Source organism: Meleagris gallopavo, chromosome 1 (assembly GCF_905368555.1).
Source record: "Meleagris gallopavo chromosome 1, MGAL_WU_HG_1.1, whole genome shotgun sequence".
Taxonomy (NCBI): Eukaryota; Metazoa; Chordata; class Aves; order Galliformes; family Phasianidae; genus Meleagris; species Meleagris gallopavo.
The window spans coordinates 51,414,482-51,424,936 of NC_139404.1; the positions used below are offsets into that span (position 1 = coordinate 51,414,482).

At 52.7% G+C, this 10,455-nt stretch overlaps 1 protein-coding gene across 2 annotated transcripts; it reads right to left on the reverse strand.

Annotated features, from left to right (window-relative positions):
• Positions 1-354: 354 nt before the first annotated feature.
• Positions 355-9,586, reverse strand: MCM5 (minichromosome maintenance complex component 5). 2 transcript variants are annotated; one of them, XM_010711766.3, is made up of 17 exons: positions 9,445-9,586; positions 9,183-9,365; positions 8,081-8,207; positions 7,877-8,005; positions 7,585-7,757; positions 5,919-6,074; positions 5,546-5,712; positions 4,742-4,913; positions 4,515-4,626; positions 3,642-3,785; positions 3,470-3,535; positions 3,023-3,199; positions 2,235-2,347; positions 1,796-1,924; positions 1,395-1,537; positions 1,121-1,248; positions 355-680 (listed from the first exon to the last, which is right to left on the reverse strand). In XM_010711766.3, exons 2-17 carry the CDS (start codon positions 9,347-9,349, stop codon positions 579-581), a joined length of 2,205 nt encoding a protein of 734 aa, XP_010710068.1. In that variant the 5' UTR covers positions 9,350-9,365; positions 9,445-9,586; the 3' UTR covers positions 355-578. The 2 variants fall into 2 exon arrangements, with proteins under 2 accessions (XP_010710068.1, XP_085083495.1); XM_085227369.1 differs by having other exon boundaries at positions 9,455-9,472.
• Between the last annotated feature and the right edge of the window lie 869 nt (positions 9,587-10,455).

A 10,455-nucleotide genomic window follows, 5' to 3' on the forward strand; every position in this document is an offset into this window, starting at 1 on the left:
AATGTGCAGAGCCCCATTGAAGCTTTTGCTAAGTGGGACATCTCTCCTGCTAACACACATGTAAGGTGGCAGCTTTTTACCACTGTTCCTTTCCTGTACACCAGTGCTTTCTCAGTTGGTGCCAGCAGGGCTCAGGGCTGTGCCATGCTTCATCAAGACTTTTGCACAGCCTTTTCCATTGCAGGGTGATGTGTTTTTGCCTCCCAGAGTCCTTTGAGATGCAAAAGATGAATGAACCAACTCCAGCTCTGAAGCAGAAAGCAGTAGGTTGTAAAGCCCCCAGTCCCACACCGCCTCCAAAAGAGATGAAGATACAACCCCTCTCTCCCTTCCAGACGGACAAGGACCCTAATGTACCAATACAAGCTTTTATTTTAAAACAAACTAGAAGCCTCTGCAGTATCAAGAAAAAAACTGCAACAGAACACCCAAGGGGAAGCCTGGCTGCCTCAGACCTTGGCTCCAGAGGCCCTGGTTGGTTGGCTCCCCAAGGAAAAGCTTTCAGGTGTTGGCAGTGGCCCCATGGATCTCTCATCAAGCACATTAGCAGCTGCCCCTCCCAGGCAAGGAACTCAGGGTTACTTGATGCGGTAGAGGACTTTGCGTTGCATGCGGTGCTGGATCTCCCCACGGCGCATCATCAGCTGCAGCACCTTGTAGATGGCGTGTTCAGGATATTTCTGGAGAGGGAGAGAGCAGGGTAAGATGAACAGGCAGGGAGAAGCTCAATGCAGCCCAGCAAGAACCGCAGCCATTGCCAAAGGCTGTGCCTCTCTGCAAGACAGCAGCAGCTGCTGCTACTTTCCCATTTCACCACTTCAGATCTGAGTGCAGCCAGTTTTGTGAGTCAAAACGTTCCGGATTCAACGCTGGACTTCAGTCTATTACCAGGTATTGCAGGGTACCTGAACAGCCCCAAACCTCAACCCCAGCACTTTAATAGAGGAAAAAAACCCTCTCCTCACTCCCCTCCAATTCCACAAACACAACAGACCCTGCTCCCTATGAACAACTTCAAAAGCAAATATGACCAAGGGGGCTCTGCAGCTGCCTCCCAGGAAATGGATTCCCCACAGCAGCACTGTGGGCTGCCTGGTTGCAGAGCCTAGCCCTTGCCCACCTGCCGCATGAAGTCCTGCACGATGCTGTGCTCTGACACCTGCGAGCCAATAGCAAAGCGGCGCTTGAGTTGCTTCTCAATACGTGACAGCATCTCTTGGTCCTCCTGCGTCGTAAAGCCTTCTGCCCCTGAAGGGGAGAGGTTGCATGAGCAACCAGATGTCACTCTCAAAGCCAAAAAGCCATCTCCCGCGCCTCCCACCACACACACACACACACACACACACCCCTCTCAGAGGGAAGCTGTAAGCCAATACAACATTGTCCATCCTCACCTGACAGACTTCCCGACATGGCCGCATCGAGTGTGGACACCTGGAAGAGCCTCAAGGCCTCTTCAACATCAGCCTCAGTGGCAAAGGGCTGCAGCTTCATCTTGCTGAGGGACTCGGCGATGCGCACAATGGCCTCCAGTTGCCTGTGGGTAATGAAGATGCTCTCATTCCCCACTTTCTACTGTAGCCTGGAGGGGCTTTCTCCTTTCCCTGACACTCCCTCCACTCACAGCATCTCCAGTGCTGCCCCATTCACAGTGGGCTCTCCCAAACCACAGGACCCCAATCCTCTGGGTTATCATAGATGACACTATGAGTTAATCCCAAACCTGAGAGTTTTGGTGGGTACAGGACAGCAACGCTCTCCCTCCCCACATAGGAGCAGGCCCCATGGTGCTCACCTGACAGTGATGGGGATGCTGGAGCGGCGGTCACTCTCCTGCTCGTGCTGCCGACTACCGCTCCTCATCAGGATATAGCGATTCTTCAGCTTCTCTGCTGCTGCTACGGACAGCCGAGGACCGCACTTCCTGCAGGAGGGGACAGGAGAGATGGCAGACTGGGTAGGATGTCCCTCGTGTGCTCCGAGCTGTTCTCACTCGCATCCCTTCTAAGGGAAAGCCCTTCTAAACCTAACCCCTATCAACCCAAGAATTCGGTCTTCAGAGACACCTTTCACTCAAAGGTGCCTGTGCTGCCTCACAACCCACTCCATGCCCCCGGTTCCAGGTGCAGATGCACCAGGCCCAGACCTAGGCCACACATCTGCCTCACTGCACAATGCAACCCCAACAGCACCACGTGACGTGGGCACAGCCTAAAATCATCCCTCTCACTCACGTCCGGCAGAAGGAGATGAGCTTCTTCAGCTTGTTCAGCTCGATTTCACCTTCCACAGCCTGTGTCTGCGTCAGGGCGCTCACATGCAAGGACATCACGTGCTTGGCCAGTGTCTAGGAGAGCAGGGAGCAGTCAGACCACAGGAAACCTCCCCAAGTCATCCAATCCTCCCCAAAAACAGGGCAGCAGCTCAGCAGTTCAGGGAGCACAGCTCTGTTGATACTGTAGAAGGCATTCCCCAGCCCTATCCCCACTGGTCCTGCCTGGCTCTGTGGTGACAAGCGAACTATGAGACCACGAGAAGCTTGCCTTGCTTCAATGTAGCAAGGAAGAGGTCTTAGAACCATAGAACCTCTTGAGCTGGAACTAACCCTTAAAGGCCTCCTAGTCCAATTCCGCTGCAATGAACAGACACCCACAGCTAGAGCAGGGTACTCAGAGCCCCTCCAGCCTGACCTTGAGTGTCTCCAGGGATAGGGCATACACTGCCTTTCTAGGCAATCTGTTCCACTGCCTCACCACCCTGACTGTAAAAAATACCTTCTTCCTTATATCCAACTTAAATTTCCCTCCTTTAGTTTGAAACCATTTCCCACTGTCCCATCACAACAGACCCTTCTAAAGAGTCAGTCCTCTTCCTTCTTATAGTCCTCCTTCAGAGAATTTAAGGCTGCTATCAGGTCTGCACAGAGCCTTGTTTTGCTTCTTCCCCAGGCTCTCAGCCCCATGCTATGGCTGTGCAAGCTGCCATGCCTCAAGCCCCAGCTGAGCCCACAGCCCCAACCCACCATGTCTCGTTCTTCATTGTGCTCATCCTTGACAATGAAGATCATGTCAAATCGAGACAGAATGGTGGGCATAAAATCAATATTGTCCTCGCCCTTGGTCTCGTCCCAGCGTCCAAAGACAGAGTTTGCAGCTGCGAGCACTGAGCAGCGAGAGTTCAGCGTGGTTGTGATTCCTGCCTGTGGGGAAAAAGGAATAGATGGAGTCAAGTCCATACAACAGCAGGGCTAGAAGACTACTAACTCCTAGTATGAACTCCTAAGCATTATGCATGAACTCATCCTCAAGCACTTATACTTAAGTCCATTTAAGTAGCATTCAATTGCGCTGTAACAGTCCCACATTGGAGAGGGATCGTCCACCATGAGGAGCATCAAGGAGTTGGGTCCATGCATCCTTCCGGAGGAAAACTGGCTTCTGCTGAGACTTGAGCATGGCTGGCTTCTCACCTTCGCAATGGAGATGGTCTGCTGCTCCATGGCCTCGTGGATGGCCACACGGTCATCCTCCCGCATCTTCTCACCCGAAGTGGAAAAAACAAGAAGAAAAAAAAAAGAAAGCCACTGTCAGTCACCTCTGGAAGAATTCAGCTGGGTGCCAAGCTCTGCACACCCCACATACCTTGTCGAATTCATCGATGCACACCACTCCCCCATCCGCCAGCACCATGGCTCCTCCCTCCATGAAGAAGCTCCTTGAGGAAGGGTCACGGATGACTGAGGCTGTCAAGCCAGCAGCGCTGCTGCCTTTCCCTGAGGTGTATACCTAGTGGTGCACAGGACAAGGAGGGACAGCACATCAGCCGCTGCAGGACCCAACATCCCACTGCACCACCATGCCATGGCCAGAGCAGAGGGAGGAAAGGCAAAGCCCAAGGGGAAAACCCCTCATGTGCCAAAAGTGGACCTGATACAGACACAGACTGCTGCATGGTCCCAAGCCTCAAACCAAGCAGTTGTGACACACCGGAGGGCTTGCAGACATACAAATACAGGTATTAAATACAGAACATGGAGTGATTCATTTTTTGGTGCGTTGCTGCATTAGCTTTGTTTTCCCCCTGAGGAAACAACACAGTCAGAGGCTGACTTTAATGGAGGTTATGAGAAAACAGAGCTGAAAATATAATTTCATGCCTGGGCTCAGTTTGGAGCTCTGTGCCTGAGGTGCAGTCAGCTTCATTTGTCCTGACCAGGCAGCACCTCTGCTGATCTAGTCTTAATAATAAACAGCAGCACTGGCCACATCTTTGGATGTCTGCAAACAGCCTGACTCATAGCACCATTAAAGGCATTAATTACCTGTTTCCCCTTCCCTCCCTCATGCTCTGTCCTTTTCCCTCATCTCCCACAGGCTGGCACCAGCAGTTCCAGTTCACACCTCCACCAGCTGCTCTCACTGGGGATGCACGAGTGGGAATCTGCCAAGACCCTGGTCTTCAGTGGCACGCAGGAAACCAAAGGAAGAAATGAGAAGACACCTCATAGCACCTACCCCGATGGGCGAACACTTCTCTACAAACTTCAGCAGCTGGGATTTGGCTGTCCCAGGGTCACCCAGCATCAGTAAGTTGATGTCTCCTCTGCGGGTCAGCCCATCTGGGAGCCTGGAGCAGCAGGGTGGGGAGATGGTGGAGAGATGGTGAGCCTTTATCTTGGTAACAGAGCATTGCTGATAACGGCAGGCAGACTGTATAAACCACCAAGTTGGCTTTTCCCCACCTCTTGCGAGAGCCTCCAAACAAGAGGCAAGCAATAGCCTTCTTGATGTCGGTGCTGCCATAGATGGAAGGCGCGATGCTCTTGGCAACCATCTCGTAGATGTTAGGCATGGCAGTGAGGCGGCGAAGTTCCTCCTCTTCCTGAGGGGTCACTGCACCAGCAAAACTGTGTCCTGCATAGGGAAGAATGAAGCAACAGTGAACAAATGGGTGTTTCAAAGAAAAATACACTGTCTCTCTCACACCGTCTAACACTAAAAGCCCTTCTTGCATCTCATGCCAAGTGCCACCAGGTCTGAAGGGTGGAAAGGGCAGGCATTTACTAACCCAGCATGGCAGACACTTTGTTACAGCCTGTGTGAGGGAAAGGGACTGGAAGAAAGCAAAGCAAGGATCTTGGGTAAAGCAGCTGGGAGAAACAGGAAAGAAATCACAGTCAGAACCACACTTCAAATACATAGCTCAGTTTTAACCGTTGACTTCAGCCCAGATCCTCAGGGATGGTTTAATGAATTCCCACAAAGATCAATAAGATACAAGTACTGAAATACCCTGGAGGACTCAGGCTGAAGCCTCATCATTTAACACCACTGAGACAAAACCATACAGGACATTTGGGTTTACAGCACCCAAGAAGACAGACCTCCTGGACCAGAATTGAACCTTTTCCTAAGTAAGTAGAAGAAAAGGACACAGACTGGGATTCTGTACAGATCTCACTGGTGGAACTGCCCTATTCAGAAAGAGGACTCTCCCAACACCAGCTACACACATAGACCAGACAGGCACCAAAATCAGCCCTCACCTGAACCCTCTACATCCACCTGGATGCCCACCACACGGATGTAAGCACTTCGGATGCCCACGCCCACGTTGTCCCGGCTTTTGTTCTTGCTTTGGGCAGACTTCTTGATGGAGTAGATGCCCATGATGGTGACTCTGTTCCCTGGGACAACTCTGTCACACAAGTACCTAAGAAGATTAAAAGGGGAAAGCAAAGGATAGTGGTGGGGAAAATGACAGCACCACCAACATGGTTGGACAAGATGATCTTAGTGGTGTTTTCCAACCTTAATGATACTACAGTAATAACACTCAGTCAGGGGAAGAAGCAATGCTGCAGGATCACCCTGAGATGTGGCAGCAAGGCCACAGCCCACCCAGAACCCAGCTATCACCTGTCACAGTACAGCTGTAGGTGCCGGGGCATCTCCCCATGTGGCACAGCGTCAGGGGACTCCTGCAGCTTCAGGATCTGAAAGTCGACACACTTGCATTTGTCTGGCATGATGAAATAGGGATCCAGCGGGCACCTGGGGCGGCCAGCCTGTTCTCTGTGTAGAGATCAGTAGGGAGAAGTCAGCCAGGGGCAGCAGTAGGGGTGTGGACAGTGGTCACAGCACCCAGAGCCCACCCCTCCCATGTCAGAAAGGCACTGTCAACAGCCCAAAGGTTCTCCAAACCACCTCTTGCCTCCAACATGTCAGAACATCAGCACAAACCCAAAGCACAGTGATGCTCCCCCTGAATACTCTCAGAAGCACCTCCCTGTACCCTGCTTGCTAAAAGCAAGCACGAAGGTAACTCATTAATGACACAGAAGGTAACAGTATAGACTCCATGCCTTGACAGGACATATTTCTTTATAACCTCACGCATGAGGCAAACACTAAGTGATTTCTGGTGAGAAAGCAATTAGCAGTGTGACAAGGCTGCCATCAACCTCAGAGTCTCTTGAGACGCCAGCTCTGCCTATCTGCACTGCTCTACTATAAGCTCTGGGAGATGGTGAGCAGCTCTGCATCCTGCTGGCTTCTCTGCAGAGCACCATCAGTGCCTGACTTCATGGAGGCAGCCATGGGGCTATTAGGGAAGAGAGAACACAAGGGAGGAAAAGTCCCACTGGAAAGAGGGAGAGAGGCTGCATGGCAGCTGTGCTGACCCACTTGTGCAGCCAAGGCTCAGGAGCCAGGCTGATCCCACAGGCCTCTCAGGCTGCCTCAGAGATAAGGCAGAGAAAATAAATACTGGCAGGCTTGAGTTCAAAGACACAATCCATCAGGATCAGCCCATATGAATGCCACAGCAGCACAGCAGCAGCCTAATACTTGCAATTCATGCAGGCAGCAAAAGCTGTAAAGCAGGATTTGGAAATTAGGAGCAAAGTACCCTTATAGAATTTAATGGAAAACAGCCCATCAGGGAGGGGGATGTAGAAGCAAGAAGTTTGCCTGAACAAGATAAAAACTTGGTAAGAAAGCTGGAAGAGGAGCTAAAAGCAGAAATATGGAGCAACTGGGGATCCCCAGTTCAAAAGAAGACAGGCAGCTTATAGAGAGAGACCAGCAGAGGGCCAACGAGACAGTGAAAGGCCTGGAGCATCTCTCTCATGAGGAAAGGCTGAGAGCCCTGGGACTGTTCAGCCTGGGGAAGAGACACCTGAGAGGGGATCTTATCAATGCTTATACCTAATAGCAGGGGGTGGTCAAGTGGATGGGGCCAGGCTCTTACCAGTGGTGTCCAGCAACAGGACAAGGTGCAGTGGGGACAAACTGGAACACAAGAAGTTCTATACAAATGTGAGGAAAAACTTCTTCACAGTGAGGGTGACAGAGCACTGGAACAGGCTGCCCTGAGAGGCTGTGAAGTCTTTTCCAGAGATACTCACAACCCATCTGGATGCTCACAACCCACCTGGACCCTTCCCTCTCCAATCTACTGTAGAGATCCTGCCTCAGTAGGGGGTTGCACTAGATTATCTCCAGAGGTCCTTTTCAACTCATATGACTCTGTGTGCCCATTTTGCCCACTGCCTGACCCACACAGCCCCAGGTCATCTCTCACGTGTTACATTTCCGGGGCAGAGCGTAGCCCTCCAGGCCCGGGCGCACTGCGATGTTGTTGATGGTGTTGCGACAGCTGCGGCACTGGATGGCGATTTTGGTGGCTTTGGCTCTCACAGGGGTCGCCGCAATGACAATGCCAGGGATCTTCACGAGGTGGGACATCTGGTCAGACTGGAAGAGAAAAAGGAAGGTGAGGGAAACAACATTGGAGGATGGAAAGGAAACTCACGGTGCTAAGGTAATGTGATGACACTTCCTACATTTGTGAGACTACGGTCTCAAAGGCTCACCTTCAGGCTGCGGATGTTGGCCGCGTTGGCATCAGACCTCAGCATGACCTGTATGTCCTGGAGAGCTTCTTCACCGGCAGGACGAGGACGAGTGACCTCATCTGCCACCTCCTTCGCTGCTTCTTCCAGCTATAAAGAGAACAGCAGTCAGGACCACCCTCACACCACAACGTCACATATCACACATCCCATTCCATCCCTTACCAGCTGCAGGTGCTCAGCAGGCTGTTTGTACAGATAGTCGGCGAGATCCTCATCAAAGCTGGCCAAGTCCTCCATCTCTACCTCCACCCAGTACTGGCCCAGGTTGTAGTGCCGCTTGAGCTCATCCCTGCAAGGCAGCAGGCACAGGATTAGGGTCAGGGCTACCTGCAGGGCTCCATGAGGAAGCCTCAGAGTAAAGCTTATGAGGAAAGCAGCACTAAGGGGGATTGGGGACACGGGCAAACTTTCCACCCCAAACACAGTGAGATGTGCCATCAGCCCTGGGACAGTAGTTCCAATATGGCGCTGTCCACTGAATCACAGAGTGGCTAGGGTTGGAAGGGACCTCAATGATCATGAATCTCCAACCCCCCTGACACATGCAGGGCCACCAATCTCCAATTCAATACTAGACCAGGCTGCCCAGGGCCCCATCCAACCTGGCCTTGAACACTTCCAGGGACAGGGCATCCACAACCTCTCTGGGCATCCTGTTCCAGCACCTCACCACTCTCTCTGTAAAGAAATTCCCCCTGATATCCAACCTAAATCTTCCCTCCCTCAACTTCAAACCATTTCCCCTTGTCCTGCTGTTATCTACCCTTTCAAAGAGTTGATTCCCCTGCTGTTTGTAAGCTTCCTTTAGGTACTGGATGGCTGCAATGACGTCACTCCGCAGCCTTCTTTTCTCCAGCCTGTCTTCATAGAGGAGGTGCTCCAGTCCCCGGATCATCTGTGGCCCTCCTCTGGACCCTCTCCAACAGCTCCCTGTCTTTCTTGTACTGAAGGCTCCAGACCAGGACACAGTACTCCAGATGGGGCCTCACAAGAACAGAGTAGAGGGGGACAATCACCTCCCTGTCTCTGCTGGCCACCCCTCTTCTGGTGGAGCCCAGGACACCATTTGCTTTCCGAACTGCAAGAGCACACTGCTGGCTCATGTTAAGCTTTTCATCCGTTAATACCCCCAGGTCCTTCTCTGCGGGGCTTCTCTCAAGGATCGCTCCTTCCAGTCTATATAAATGCTCCCTGCCCACCCTGCAGGGAGCTCTCTTTGCTCTGTAGGAAGAGCAGACCTGCGTCGCCACACACCCCACAGCACCTGTATTTGAAGGTGAAGCCGGTCCGGTCCGTTCCCACGCGATACTGCCGCAGGAACTCCTTAAAGCGTCGCTGCAGTTGCGATTTCCGCACTTGTCCCTCATCCGCCGATGTGTCCACGCCAAAGCTGTCGCTGTAATAAACACCGGGCTCGTCGAAGCCCGACATGATGCCTGTACCTCACCTGCGGGGCGAACACACACTCAGAACCGAGCGCCCCCGCCCTGTTACGCCACGCCGAGGCCCACAACCGACCCACACACCACCAACAACTTTTTCGCGGCAAAACCAGTGCCCGGCGGACGGCGGTCGGCAGCGTAGCCCGCTTCCGATTGGCCCGCCCGCGGCGTCCCGCAGCTGATTGGCTCAGCCGGCCCTTCCGCCCCGGCCCCGGCTGGAAGCGCGCGGCCTCGCCTCTGTCGCCGATTGGTCGGGGCGTTCCGTCCCCGCCCGCCGGGAGCAGTTTGGCGCGAAATCTGGGGGAGAAGAGCGGGAGGGAAGCGAAATGGCGGTCGGGCGGTACCATTATTCCGGCGTTGGGCGGGGGGTGGCAGAGGAAACCATTGCTGGCGAGGGGAGTGTGAGTTTCTTCGGAGAGCCCCGCCCCGGGTGGGGTGTGCTGGGAGACCGGGTGGGCCAGTGGGCAAGATGGTGCTGCGAAACGTGCCTTGTGCCTAGATGGTAATGGCTTTTTGTGGAACTATGAATTTAAATGAATGGTTGTTTTTGACAGGCTTTCCAGGCTCACTTTGTCCTTGTTTGGGCACAGGTTTTCTAAGGACACATGGTCTCTACTGACTGGTTACTGTTTTGGGCTAATGCCCATACTTGGAGGATGTTGCTCTTATTGCAGAAGTCTTGTGGCCAGGAAGGATATTTATCATAGATAAGCAGAGCTTCTGGAAGTTATAAACGGAACTGTAACTTTGAGCAAGCGCCTTAATTAGCAAAAATGGCAAGTAATTGGTACTGAGACACCAGTAGGACAAGAGGAAAGGGATTTCAACTAAAAGAGAGGAAATCCAGTTATCTCTTAGGGAGAAATTAATTACTCAGAAGGCTACGAGGCAGTGGCACAAGCTGCCCAGAGAAGCTGTGGTGCCCCATGCCTGGAGGTTCAAGGCCAGGTTGGATGGGGCCCTGGGCAGCCTGAGCTGGTGGGGGGCAGCCCTGCCCACAGCACGGGTTTGGGGCTAGGTGGGCTTTATGGTCCCTTCCAACACAACCCATGATTTTTTTTCCACCTTGCTGGATTTGGCTGCGTGTGTGCCAGG

What these genes read in the sequence shown, in the direction of transcription:
- MCM5 (XM_010711766.3), bottom strand. Translation starts at nt 9,349, where the DNA reads ATGTCGGGCTTCGACGAGCCCGGTGTTTATTACAGCGACAGCTTTGGC. An exon ending in CTGCCCCGGAAATGTAACAC is followed by an intron (nt 6,075 to 7,584) that starts GTGAGAGATGAC and finishes ATCTCTACACAG; the next exon opens with AGAACAGGCTGGCCGCCCCA. An exon ending in ACAATGAAGAACGAGACATG is followed by an intron (nt 2,348 to 3,022) that starts GTGGGTTGGGGC and finishes CTGCTCTCCTAG; the next exon opens with ACACTGGCCAAGCACGTGAT.